The sequence below is a fragment of the Alexandromys fortis genome, unplaced genomic scaffold, assembly GCF_014885135.2.
Source record: "Alexandromys fortis isolate MF-2015 unplaced genomic scaffold, M_Fortis_MF-2015_v1.1 scaffold_18, whole genome shotgun sequence".
NCBI classification, from domain to species: domain Eukaryota; kingdom Metazoa; phylum Chordata; class Mammalia; order Rodentia; family Cricetidae; genus Alexandromys; species Alexandromys fortis.
The window spans coordinates 319,624-334,292 of record NW_026067897.1 but is presented as its reverse complement, the minus strand read 5'-3'; the positions used below and the strand labels follow the sequence as shown (position 1 = coordinate 334,292).

Sequence of the window (14,669 nt, the reverse complement as noted above, 5' to 3'; positions counted from 1 at the left end):
AAGAGTGGGGGGAGGGGGAGGGAAATGGGAGGCTGGGAGGAGGCGGAAACTTTTTTTTTCTTATTCTCAATAAAAAAAAACATTGCTTGGATGTAATTTAATGTCTTTATAATTAGTATAGTATTTTGTCATCTTTTTTTTATTATCTCCAGTTGTACTTTTCTTTAAGAATGCCTTTCAAAAAGCAAAATATGGTAAACCACATTCAAATAATGTGGTGTGTTTCTATGGATATGACTTTTATTTAAGAATTAAGTCTCCCTGGACCTTGTTTGCCTCATGCTTAATATAATGAAATATTACTTTGTTAAAACAAGCAATTTTTATTATGTTTACCATTTATTAAGGTAAAGGCAAATTTTCATATTTATGAGCTAAATATTCTTGTTTACTTCTACAACATTAAATCCTGGTTGAATATTTGAAACCAAAGGACAGGGGGCATATACACTGTTTCCAAAGTTGATGGATATTGTAATTTCATATTCATTAATGCTGAGAGTATAAATTCACAACCTTATATAATACAAAATGGTAGGACCATGTTTATGAATATTCCAGGAATTCTTGAAAATTCTGCCTAATTCCATCTCAAAATTTACTTAAAAATTGTTATGCAACTTCAATAGAAATTTATAAATTAAAGATTCCCATGCAACTCAAAGACAGTATTAATTTGATTTTTAGATACTGAGTAATGATGGTAGAAAAATATTTAGGTCTTTTTTTCTATTCTTAAATTCTTATGTTTTGATAGATGCATAAAACTTCATATGAATAGTAAAGCATGCTAATTCATAATACACAGTTGTCTTGACTCTGGCAGAGATGTTTCTGGCAAGCACTTGTCAGTATTGTATGGCACAACCATTGAAATCACATGATTGATCCATTGTGTGTTTGATTTTGAATTAATTGTTGTATTATCAGAAGTATTTTCCTGTTACCAAATTTTCACAGCCACTCAATTCAGTCATGTGACCATATTCAGGTTCATAGCCCATCGTTTGAGATGCTAGTATATGTGATATATGCATATGTAAAGGTTTGTCTTAGTCTGTTTTCTGTTATTGTAATGAAATACTCAAACCTAGATAACTTCCAAGAAATAGAAATTCTCTCTCAGTTTTCTGAAGTTCTTCCCAAGCAGTGACATCTCAGTAGTGGCATCAGCTGAGACCTTTTTCTTGACTCTGGAGATGGCTGCTGTATTACATCATGTTTGAGGGAGCAAGCATGCTGACTCATTTTAGAAAGCAACTTCCTTTTTCTTTTTTTTGAGACAGGCTCTCACTATGTAGCCTTGCCTAACCTCGAACTCACTGTGTAGACCAGGCTGCTCTGGAACTCAGTGTTCTGTCTACCTAATCTAGTGCTGGGATTAAAGGTTTGCGGCACCACACCCTTCTGGAGCTCCTATTTTAATGAAGTCCCTGCCAACATGACCTAATTGTCACCCAAAGGATCCACTTCCAAATAGTATTAATATATCAATTTAGGATTGATTTTATAATATATGAATGTTGGGAAATGCTTTCAAGCAACAGGTGTGTGTGTGTGTATCCATCTGTCTGCTGTCTCTGTGTATGTGTCTGTGTACGGTCTGTGTCTGTGTACGGTGTGTCATCATTGGTAGATGACTTTTACTCAGTTCCTCTAAACACAGTCTCTCCAATGTGTTCACAGAACTACTTGGGTTCCTGCCTCCAGCTCTGAATGTCTAATTGCATACCACAAACTAGGGTTAAGAATTCAGAAAGAGGTCTTGCCCAGTTGAACCCTTTCATATCTGAATACCACTAGAACACAAAAAGCCAGTCTTTTAAGGATAATCAGCTTCCTGTAGCAGAGAAAGAGGCTTCTGTTTTCAGCAAAAGTGATTAGTAATGGGTTCATAAATGGATTTATAAGGTGATGGTTTGGTTCCTAATCCTGCAGCCTTTTCACATGAATGAAGAGAAAAATCAAAAAAAAATCCCTTAAGCTCTCTAAGGTCACAGGAACAAGTGAGTCCAGGACCAGAAGTCATTTCCTCGACTATTGCCCAGTACAAGCTTCTTTTTAACCTGGACACATTTAATTGTAGCATCGACTGTTTGTCCTCTGGCACAGGGCCTTTGGGAAACTCTACTTGAAGCTGTGGACACTGAGGGAGGGGCCTTCTTACTAAGCAATTTAATGAGTAAAACTTTTCACCAGTGGAATGCTGGGGAAGCATTTTGTGGATAAAAGGAGAAAAAAGATGCTATTTAAAACATTGCTGAGAGAGTTTGGGCAAAATCCATCTGGCAGGCAGACTATTATTTCTTCCGTTCAGAAACTCATCAGGCACTCCAAACATGCAACCTGTATGCAAGTTTAATTAAAGCTTGAGAAATCTCAAAATAGCCTGACATTTAAATATGGTATTTCCGTTCACACATAGTTTGGCATGCTCGTTGAGGTTCTCTGGGGTTCAGATTAAACTTCCCAATGACATCTTGTCCTGTCTAACTACTTGATTACTCTGTATTAAAAATCACAGGAGTGTGAATGAAACTACCTTATCTGACCAATGTTCTCCCACTTAATAGAAAAATAGAAAGGCAGATAGAAATTAGGGTAGATGAGTTATTAAAAAGATGATTTTCACAGATACTGTGATGGGTGATAGCTAGCTAGCTAGGTGTAGATCACACATACACTCATGCATGCATAGAATGCTGCATAGATATTTACATAGATGCAGTAAAATTTCTTTCTTCTGTCCTCTCTGGAAAAGCAGTTGTTGACTAAAGTAAACAATCAGTCACACTGAAGGATTCTAAATACATGCATTCTGTCTTGGAGGAGTAATTTCATTATTCAGTGGTTTAGAGAGCCCCAGCTTCCCTTCCCCAGCCCCTATCCTCAATGTTAGATGAAGTGCCCAACTTTGCATTAGGTTCTCTTCCTCACCTTTTTATTTTGTTCTGATGTTTGTTTCTTGTTTTGTTTTTGTTTAGATTTATTTTGTTTTGTTTTGATAGTGAATTGTTATACAGTCCAGGCTGTTCTAGAATCCTTGATCCTCCTACATCAGTCTTCCAAGTGTTTAGATTATAGGAGGTGCCAAGTAGCCAACCCAACTCGACTTCAGTTGAACATTTTTTCATGATTCATTTCTCTCTCCATTCTCAACATAATAATTATTATTAGCAAGGTACAGTGGCATATACCTATAACCCTACTCAGGAGGTAGTGCAGGAGTATCTCAGTTTTGAAGTCAGCCACAGCTACCCAGTGATGCCCAACCTCAAAATGAAAGTACAAACAAACTTTGAAAACAGTAATCTTTCCCTAAAGTTTTCATGTATATTTTAAGCTAGGTCTAGGTCTGCTTTCAGGTAATACTTCATGTGTAGAGTGCACAGTTCCTCCCTCCTCACCCCAGGACACTATCATTCATCTGTCCATATTCTGTAATTACCACCGCACACACAGACATACAAACACACACACAGACACACACAGACATGCACACATGCACACACTGCTGTTGCCACTTAATCATCTCCTAGATAAGAACATGAGAAATATATTTTATTTCTCTTCATTTACTCTTATCCCAGTGTTCTTTCCTTTGCTATGTAGGCCTGAGTTTCTGGTCTATTTTTTTCTCTTGACAATTCTTTGAACATATTCTTCAGGGCAGGTCTCCTAGGAATGGATTCCCTCAATTTTTTTCATTTGAGTAAGCTTTGTTTCTCCTTCATTTCTGAAGAATGCTTTCACTAAATAGAGTTACAGGTCATAGACTTTTTTCCACATTGAATATTGCACTCCACTGTCTAGAGAGGAGACTGGTTTATAGAAAAAGATCTGCTGTGGTCCAGGTCTATGTGTAGCTTAAGTATTTCCCCCTTTAGCATTCTTTCAAGATTATTCTTTGTGTTTGTCTTTGGTTTCCTGTAGTTTGAATATAATATGCTTTAAGGGTAGTTGAGGGTTTTTTATTTATTTGTTATAGTTATCTTTCCTTTTCCTTTTTTTAGTGCTTAAGAATTTCATACATGTACATTACTTGTTTAGATCAAGTCAACCCCGATTCTGACCCTTTTCCTAAACCCCTTTCCATTTCTCCCTCTCAACTTCATGTGCTCTATTTTAAGTCAACTGAATCCACTTAATGGGCATGGGTATGGGACCACCTGCTGGAGACTGATTAGCCTCCTGAAGACTCTCCCTCCATCACCAGCTGTCAGTGGCCTGTAGGTCTTCAATTAGGAGTGGAACTTCATGAGCCATCCCACCATTCATGCTAGGATTTTTTTTTTGCTGACTTATTCATACAATCATGGCCACTATGGGTTAATGCGTGCATTTGTCATGTCTGCAAATACAGTTTCACTAAAAATGTCCACTACATCCATCTCTTAGAATCCTTCTGCCCCCTCTTGATGCCATGATGATCCCTAAATTTTGGGATAAGCTATATGCATTTACAGCTGTGCACTCTATAATATGTTATTCTCTGCACATTGGCCAGTTGTGAGTCTCTGTATTAATAGTCACCTACTAAAGATGAAAACATCTCCAATGCCAGCATAGAGATGCACTAATTATCTACTCTGGAGTTATCCAATCTCTCTACTTCTCTGGTTGGTATTTGTCATTAATTTTGGAAAACTGTTGATTATTATGCTTGAAATGTGCTTACTGTTTTTCTTCTGTGTCCTTCTGGTATTCTGGTTATGTGTATGTCCCATATTTCAAAATGATCCCTAGTTCTTTGTGTTCCTAGTTCAGTTCTGCTTTGCTCCTCTGTGTATCAGTATGGAGAGTGTCTATTATCTTCAGGTTCATTGATTCTTTCTCAGGCCAACTTGTTTCCAAGTCCATCAGAAACATTTTTCATATCAGTTATAGCATTTTTGATTTTTTGTATTTCTTTTAGATTCTTAGAATTTTCACCTGTTTTTTGTTACTTATTCTTCAGTGATTCTCTTTTCATTATATTCCTTACCATATTAATCAGAGTTTTTAAAATTCTGTCTATGAATTCTAAAACATGTGTCATCTCCTTTTTTTAATGAATGTTTTGTTATGTAATTTGTAATTGTCTCTATTGAAAGCTAGGAATGAGGTAATAGGAACTGAGGTAAATGAACATTTAGCATCAAGTTTTATGCTACTCTGACTAGGAGCTGTGGTAAATGTTTATCAGAGCTGTGGGTGACAAGAGTTTCACATTCTTTCTTGTGCTCTCTCTTTTTCATCATTAATGACCACACTTCAGAGGAGTTATCTGTTTCCATTGCAAGTCATCAGTACTACATAGGAGTCCTATGTAGTACATAAGGTATAGAGGAAAGGAAATAATCTAAAAGCATAGGATTAAGTCTCCATCTTACAGGACTTGTTTTGCTTTCCATCCCTTAGATGAAACAAAAAAACTATAAGGGGTGCACTAAAGAAAATATAGCTTCCTCAGCAGGGATAAAGCTCTAACAAAGTGTTTTCCCACAAATAGGAAATCAGATGAATACAGAGCATGAATGATTGTAATTCACTGGTATTTATTTTAAATTTATTTTAAAAGTACAGTTCTCAGTATGTAAAGTATGTGATACAGTTGTCTTAGGGTTTCTATTGCTGTGAAGAGACACCATGACCACAACAACTCTTATAAAGTAAAACATTTAATTGGGGTGAGTGGCTCACTTACACTTTCAGAGGTTCAGTCCATTATCATCAGGAAGCATGGCGGCATGTACTTGGAGCTATAGTAGTGGCTGGGAGTCCTACATCTTGCAAACAACAGGAAGTCAACTGAGCACAGGAAACCTCAAACCTGATCCCACAGTGACACACTTCTTAAAAACAAGGCCATAGCCACTCCAACCAAGTCACACCTCCTAATAGTGCCACTCACTCTGAGATTATGGAGCCAATCACATTCAAACTACCACAACAGCCATCTTCCACAATTCTCTTGAGAAGAGAGCTTTTCTGATATCTGAGGTGAATAATTATGCTTCTTCTAAAATAAGTGGTGTCTTAAGTGTCCAGAGGGCTTAAAATAAAGTGCTTTCTTCATTTTGTTTCTTGTTATTGTGATATATACCTTGACAATAGCACTTAAGAAAGAAAGGGTGTGTTGGTTCACAACTCTACATAACAGTCCACCACTGCAGGGAAATTAAGGCAGTAGAAACTGAAAGCAACTAGTCACATTAAATCTATAATAAAGAACAGAGAGCAATGAACACATGCATGCATGCTAATGTTCAGCTCTTTTTCTCTACTCTTTATACAGTCCAGGATCCCCTGCTCAGAGAATGATGCCAGCCACCATTGGCAAGTCTTCTGACCTCTATTAACATAAGCAAGATACACCCTGACTAGACAATGTCTCATTTAGACTCCCTTTTCCAGGTGATTCTAGAATGTGTCAAGTTGACAATTAAAATGACCCATGGACTAAAGTACACAGCATTTGCCAAAGATTCTGTATTTCCCATTGGGAAGAACATACTATGTTGAAGGAAAGTCTACACCTTACGAATTTACCTTGTGATACCATATTTAAAATGTATAATTGAATAATTAAATTTGCAATTTTTGTTTGAGATTTAAAAGGAAAATTGATGGAGGGTGAGTGAACTGGTTACTAAAGACCTGCTTTTCTATCCCACAGCCTCCTGGCAAAACGGGGAGGAAACCGTCGAACTGCAGATGTGGTGGCCCATGGGTTTGCCAATCTTTTAATTCTGGACAAAAAGACTCTTCAAGAAATTCTACAGCATTATCCATCTTCTAAAAAACTCCTCCTGAAGAAAGCCAGGTATGACCTATAAAGCCCCAGTAGAAGCAGGTGTGGTGGTACACATTTAGAATCCCAGCACTTGGAAGGTTGAGACAGGAGGACTGAACCAAGTTCCAAGCCAGATTGAACTACAGAGTGAGACACTATATGGAGGGAGTGGAGAAAGTTGTTTTACCCCATAAAATTTAAGATGAGGATAATTGTGTTACATGAAGTAAATTACAACATTCTTCGTGAGATATTCCTCAACTGAAAGTGAGTACCCACTGAAAATTCATGGGTGGGAGAAATTACCATTTTTCAGAGAGAATTCTTAAAAGCTGCCACAGAGCTACTCAAAACAATGTTCTCTTGTCTCCAGAGTTCTTTTAAGAGAGAATGTGAAGAGCATACGGGCAACCCCTCCAAGGACAGGACCTGCCTTTCTTTTCCCACCAAAAGAAGAGACACCCAAAATATTTAAAGCTCTCTTGGGAAGCAGAGGAAAAGCAGATCTTGTTAGACTCCTCAAAGCCAAGAGAGCACAAACGACTCAGGTAACAAGACTGATGGTAGCACAGAGAATGGGAGGCTAGGAGCAGAAGAGGGGAAACGCTGCGTGGTGTACAACCAGGCAGGATCTAGTTCAGACATTGGCCAATTTGGGCTGATCTAATGCTAGCTATTGTGCTTTATATTGGCATTTATTATTTAAACTTCATCTCCGTTTATCATTACATGAAATCATAACTAGTTCACTTTAAGTTAGCATACATATCCAAAATACACTCATACTTAATTGTTCATGTGTTCTATATGAGTGAATCTTCTTACTATAATTTATTGGTAACTCCCAAATCAACACATGTTTTTGGGTCATTTATGTCCAGTAAAATACTAAAAGAAAAACAGAGGAAATCTGATGCACTATCAGCTAGGTTTACCTCAAGTTCCCTTCTGTTTCTTATTTGAATCTTATGCAAATTAGTGGACCAATGCAATCTATTTGTTACCATGGCTTTTTTTGTTTTATTTTGTAGTTTTGAGTTTTTAATTTAATTTTTTGGTGACTTTGTTGTACTAAGAATAGTACTTGAAAACTGCCCAAACTTCCTAAATATAAAATTCTATGATATCACTGAGAGGGGAAATATAGTATTTCAATCTTTACTCCAGTTACAAGTTACAGTGAAATTATCTATGAGTTCAGTGTGGGTATGTATAATTCATGGGTTAGTTTGATATATTAAATAATGTATTTATGAAGAAAACATACAATCAATAAAATTATTTATTAACTGACCCTGCATTTCTCCAGAGAGCAGTGGTTATATTTGCGACTTCAGTATTCAGGGTAACTTGATAAAACAAGCACCAGTAGTAAAAGCATGGCCACAAGAATTAACAGGAATCACAGCATTTTTGTTATTTTCCAGCTGTTATGACAAAATATCTGACGAGGAGCAACTTAAGGAAGAAGTAATACGGCTTATCGTTCAAGGGTTACAGTCTAGAACAGTAGGGAAGGCATGGTGGCAGGAGCAGGAGACCAGATGGTTCCATTATACAGGAAGCAAAGAGTAAGCAGAAAGTGGAGCCATGTTACAGAATCTCAAGACCCACATCCAAAGACTCGGTTTTTTCCAAAAAGACTCAGTCTGCCTCCTAAAAGTTTCTACAATCCCAAACGTTGCCACCACTTGATGATCAAGTATTTAATCACATGACTCTATGGGGGACATTTCACAACACATAGTAACAAATACATACACATAGAAATGTAACTATATAAATCATGTCAATAGCATGCCAGTTAACATCTTCACAAAAAAACTAACAAATATTTTCACAAATATTCAGTCAACATATAATAAAATATTAAAAAACGGAAATAGTCCTACATATTTCATCAAGTCATCGGTGTCATCAACAGACCCAAGTCAACAAATTTGGGTTAGGCAACAATGAACTATGGTGCAAGCTCTCAGTAAACATGCAGATTTACACTGAGCTGTCTGGTAACTCCTAGGAATGTAAAGACCGTGAAACCATGCTGCCTTTTTCTCCTTTTGTTGTTTCTGTTTTCTTTGATGCTCATAATATCTGTGTGAACAGATATTTATAAATAGAACAGGTATTTGAACTTTCTGAAGTTAGTTTTTATACTCTCTCCTGCACTTAAAAATGGTTAGCCATGAACCTTCCAGAAAATGGGGAAAACAAATATTACAATAGCATCACATTTTAAGATTCTAAAACTTGGATCTCTGACTTATACACCTAACAGTGTGGTAAAAAAAGCCAAATGCCTCACGTACAGCAACATAAAATAACAATTTGAACAAGAAATGCATGCACTAAAGATGTGAGATTTCTACAGATAATACGAATAAATAGAACTAGTTAAAAGCCCATAGCTTGGGGCCAGAGAGAAAGTACTTGCAGCCAAGTCTACCAGCCTGAGTTCAATCCAGTACCCACATAGTGGAAGAAAGAATCAATACCCTTGGGCAGGTATGAGGAAGTGACTGCCGAGGGAGCAGGCCCAAGCTAGAGAACTCTGCAAGACCAGGTCGAGGCAGAGACCTCCGTGGGCGGAGGCCTGAGCAAGGGACATCCACAGGAACAGGCCCAAGCAAGTGACCTCCTGAGAGCAGAGCCAAGACAAGAAACTCCACTAGAGCAGGTCTGAGTCAGCGACCTCCACAGGAGCAGGTATGAGGGAGTGAATGCTGAATGCTGAGGGAGTAGGCCCAAGTCAGAGATGTTTGCATGTCTGTGTTGGTCAGAAGAGACAAAGAAGGATATTTCATATTGGTCAAAGGGAAAATCAATCAAGAGGAAATCTCAATACTGAAGATCTATGAACCAAATACCTGGGCACACTCATATGTAAAAGAAACACTACTAAAGCTTAAATCATATATTAAACCCCATACACTAATAGTGGCAGCCTTCAACACCCCACTCTCACCACTGGATGGGTCTGTCAGAGTCTTAACAGAGAAATAAGGGAACCAATGGATGTTATAAATCAAATGGGCTTAATAGACATCTGTAGAACATTCCATCTAAACATAAAAGAATGTATCTTCTTCTCAGAACCTCATGGAACCTTCTAAAAAATTGACTAGGTATCAAAGGAAACCTCAATAGATACAAAAAAATTGGAACAACTCCATGCATCCTATTGAATGACCATGGTTTAAAATTAGAATATATATATAAAATAGAATATATTTTAATATATATAAAATAGAATATATATATATATATAAAAAGATGGACTTGAAGGAAAATGTGACTCAATGGACCACATTACAGCCTGTAAAAAATTAAAAAAAAAAAGAATCAATACCCTCAAGTTGTCCTCAATTTCCACATGGATGCTGTAGCATATGAACTACACACATACACACACACACACACACACACACACACACATAAATTAAGAAAAATAGCTCAAATACTTACGAGACTGAGAAGATTAAACAAGAAAAGAGATGCGAGTTTTTTCATGAGGTTCTGCCTGACTGGGTAGGAAGCCAGGCCTTCTATTTCAAATTGTATATTTTTATTAAAAATAAACACTTAAAATTTAAAATATCATCTCCATAAAATAAACATAATACACAAACAATCAATCATGGAAACAGTAAGAAATGACAGTGTGTGGCAGACTGACATGATTCCTACATTCACCGCATCGCAGATGGCGTTTGGTGGTGACGCTAACACATCAATTATGGTTTCAACACTAGTTCTTTATCATGGCTTCTTCTAGAAAAAAGGTGAAAATTCAAAAGGAAGAGAGCAGAAAGGAAAAGAATATGAAGATGAAGGAACAGAGCCAGCAGAAAAGGCACTGGACAGGTCCAACTGCAGAGGAAGTTCTACTACAGCAGAGGAAAGGCCCCAGGGGATTAAAAAGGGAGTTGTCCCCAGGGGACCCGCCTGTCAATCACTCATCATTCGCATGGCTCCTGCTACTGAGACCGGGGAAGAGGTTCTGACTATTGAAGTCAAAGACAAGGCTAAGCAATAAGCGTTTGATTATCTTTAGATGTAATATAACCCATTCCCAAAGAGACGGTAGCCAGGATTGTAGCTTAACTTAATGAGGGAAACTAAACTCACTGGGACCCTTGGAAACTCCAGGCAAATCCTCAGCTTCATTTCCAGGACTTATCTGAGAATGGATTTATTCACCGACCATCCCTAGTTACTACTGTCATCAGCTGTGAGTAATTTCTATTTATTTTAAATGTCTGTAGTAGATTTTTTTCTCTTCTTCCTAATATGTTTTCTTGTTTCACTTTGATAAATTTGATTTTAATGTTAGTGTGATTTACTGTCATTTCTGCCTACACTTTTATGCTAGGTAATTTCTGGCACAGCACTGTTAATATTGGCCAAATACCCAACATAGACTCATCTTACATCTTAAGTATAGTGGGAGGCATGAAGTTCTTAAATAAAATGGGTCATAAGTAAAGTGGTTTCTACTTCAACAGGGATCGTGAGTCACTAAGTCCAGCAGCTGACAGTGAAATGATCCAATGTCTTGGAACCCTCTGAATGAGAACTCTGATTTTCACCCAAGGCGAATATCTGTTAGCAAGATTACCAAAACTATATAGAGATAAAAGGCTAAATCAAAACCCAAGTTTCTTCACTTTAGCAAGCAGGCCACTGCTGCTTAGAGCCTCACCCCGGTGAATCCCTTTAGAGCCTAACTCACCTGACCAATGGTGCACTTCTCAATCCTCCCACTTCAAGAAAGACAACTTGAGGCAAAAAGAATTAAAAATTAACAGAATAGTGGGGTTCTCCCCTACCTATCCAGAATAAGACTTCTTGCAGATGATAGGACAAAAATATAAGTTCACCCTTTCTTGTTGTAAGAAGAAATCTCACCCCCTCATAGAGGCACAACCCTTTTTCTAAGAACTTTCCTGCCGCTGCTCTTACAGTGGACTTTAGAAGAATCTTACTTGGACTTTATATTCTTTTTACTCACCTGTGTCACCAGCCTTACACATGCTACTTTACATGGCAAAACCCGTTGGCAGCATCACACCGTGGAAAAATTAGATTGCAGCAACATGCTGGAAAAAGCAGGTCCCTTTCCAAATGAATTTCAATGTTTGTCCATATGCTAACTTAAAGGGCAGCACTCTTAAGTTCTCTGGCCCAACTGATGGGGAATGGAGTCAAACTGTCTCCAGTTTGATACGAAGCTACTGTAACACTTTCCAGACTCTTCCTTAAGCACTAGTTTCATTCAGAGGGTACTGGATTGGAATTTCTGGTTGTTTTAAACTTAGCACTAAGTGTAAGAAGATTAGGAGGGCATACAGTGCACATTAGATTGACAGTTCCTCACAATTTTCGGGACCTACATGTACAACTATTTACAAAACTTTCAGGTTAATAAAGTGCACCTCAGGAGGTAGTCCTCAGACCTCAGTTAGACACCAAAGTTGCATGCTGAGAAAGGGCCAAAGTTACCAGGCTAGTATTGAAAGTCATAATATACACAAACTTTTATTCTAATGAATGCCATTAGTATGTAATGTTGAGTTCTATGTAATACGACTGTTTCCAAGTTCCAGAAGATGGCTGTTATAATAGCACTCGGCAAAAAATTTTAACAAATTAAATCTGCTCAAAACTGTAAAACATGAATGCATTTAGCATGCTTTATAAAAATAAAAATATTTTTAAAAGGTATCATTTGATCAAGTTGCCACTTAAGTTTTATAAATGTCTGGTTGGTATTTTAAATAGTAGTTAATAGTATGAACAAAAGGTTCTGAAAAGAATCTGTACCTATAGTGGCATTTCAAATGTATTTTGGTAAATAAAGACTGCCTGAAGATCTGAAAGTAAAAGAGTCCTACTCTTCAGTTTTATAGACAAGGTGATTATAACACAATTCTTTCATCCCAGTAGCCACAATAACATGCACCTTTAATCCCAATGGTGCACAACTCTAATTCCAGCCCTAGAGAGGAAAATAAGATGGGGGAGACAGTTCTCCGATATCAGTCTCCTTCTGAGACTGACCAATAGGCAGTCTCGCCATTTCAGACTGAGGATGAGGTAAGAGCCAGTGGCTGGCTGATTTGCTTTTCAGATCTTCAGGTTGAACCCCAATTTCTTTCATCCCCTATGTATTTATTATGCTTCCAAACATAACCACATACATTCCTTATAACTGCCTTTCAAAACATGATGGTTCTACTTCAAGGGAGTATCTTCTGAACTTTCAGGAAAGGCTACACAACACAACACTCTGTTTATGTGGTACTCCATGAAGGTGTGCAACTGCTGTATCAACTATAACAGTTCTTTTGTTTGTCTGTGCACTTCAATGCTTAAAATAAAAGGAAAGCCACAGTGTTGTTATTGTTCTGTCTTGCTTTTCTCAGATAAGATAACTAATAAAATGCAACTGAGTGAATAGGAGCTTTGAAACAAACATGAAATTCCCTGTCTAATTCTAGGAATTTTTTCAAAGTTGAACACAGTAATCACACAGTAGTTGGTTACAGACCTGCCACTGTTGCCCAGTCAGTTGTTGGTGTAACATGGAAAATTCACAACTGAGTAATACTGGTGACAGGAATTCTACCACAGCAGCCTGCTTAGTACTTTCAGACACTATGAGAGGTAACTATCAGGGAAGAAGCTTCAATGTCAGTTTTTCTATGTCCTAAAACCAGAACATACAGTGTTTTTGAAATAGGGTCTTACTATTTAGTTCTTTCGGGAAAGCAGCCACTGTGGCAATTGCCTGAATAGTTCTTTGAGCTTGGAGGGTCTACTGACCAAAACTCATTGGTGATATCCCATCCTGGCACTAGGACTTTCATCTAAAAAGGCCATAAAAACAGTGCATCAAGAGAAAGAACCCTGTATAGCATCACAGGTCCAAGTCATACCCCTTAGCTGCTCAAACCCACACAAGGATCAAACACCTTGCCTTGGGATGCAGCCACCAAAATCTGTGCAAGGAATTTAGATTTTAAGAACCCATGGGCCTCAGTTTTATAATGAGATGGACTGGCAAACCATCTAGTTCACTACAAAAAAAATTCAGTGTAGAAACTGAATCTGGGGCCACCAGGTTTAGCATTTGTAAGACCACACCATAAATCCCACACTCTTATCTTAGCCAAGAGTCAAAATCCAGATATCCGAAGTTTCTCAAATATTATTTTTGCTTTCTTCCTCTACCAGTAACCTATGTGCCTGTCTTTTCTGAACTTGAATAGTCTAAGCTCATTAATCATTTGTCTAATAAACAAGTAGTCTGCTGACTCACTGGGTTGTTGATGATGTATAAAAAGCTGATAGTCTTTCTCCACTCACACCCAGTTCTGACCTAAGTATAATGCAGAATGGGCTAGTTGACTAAAATTTCTAATAATAAGATTTACAGAGAAAATGAAAGCAATGATGCATTTAACAGAAGCAAATGAATGTTTTTTATTGATTTTTTTAAGTTTTAGACTTGTTACTTTATGTGTGCACCTGAGTATATGTATGTATACTATGAACATGAAGATGTCCATGGAAGCCAGAAGAGTATGTCAAATTCCCTGGAATTCAAATTACAGACTGGTAGGATAGGAGTGACAGCTATAGAGCCCAGGTCTTCTGCAAGAACATCAGCTGTTCTTAATTGCTTAGCCATCTCTCCAGTCTCTATACTTTTTTCTTTTACTTTGGATACAAATATCTATTTCAATAAGCACTTTTCTTTGATTTACAAAAGTTATTTCCATGTTCTTTGCTCACACTTGTAACAAATAATTATCTTCGATATTATGTTCATCCACAGCCCTTAAAAATCTAGCATAAACTAAAACTGTTCTCTAGCTTTTAACAATGCTCA

General features: G+C 37.4%; 1 protein-coding gene across 1 annotated transcript in view; it reads left to right on the top strand.

The window, feature by feature from the left end:
• Positions 1 to 7,813, top strand: part of Cngb3 (cyclic nucleotide gated channel subunit beta 3) — a 129,925-nt gene extending 122,112 nt beyond the window's left edge. Inside the window, exons 16-17 of the mRNA XM_050165855.1 lie at positions 6,659 to 6,805; positions 7,149 to 7,813. Coding sequence (XP_050021812.1) covers positions 6,659 to 6,805; positions 7,149 to 7,362 — 361 coding nt within the window. The 3' untranslated portion in view covers positions 7,363 to 7,813. The remainder of the gene's footprint in view (positions 1 to 6,658; positions 6,806 to 7,148) is intronic.
• Positions 7,814 to 14,669: the final 6,856 nt, after the last annotated feature.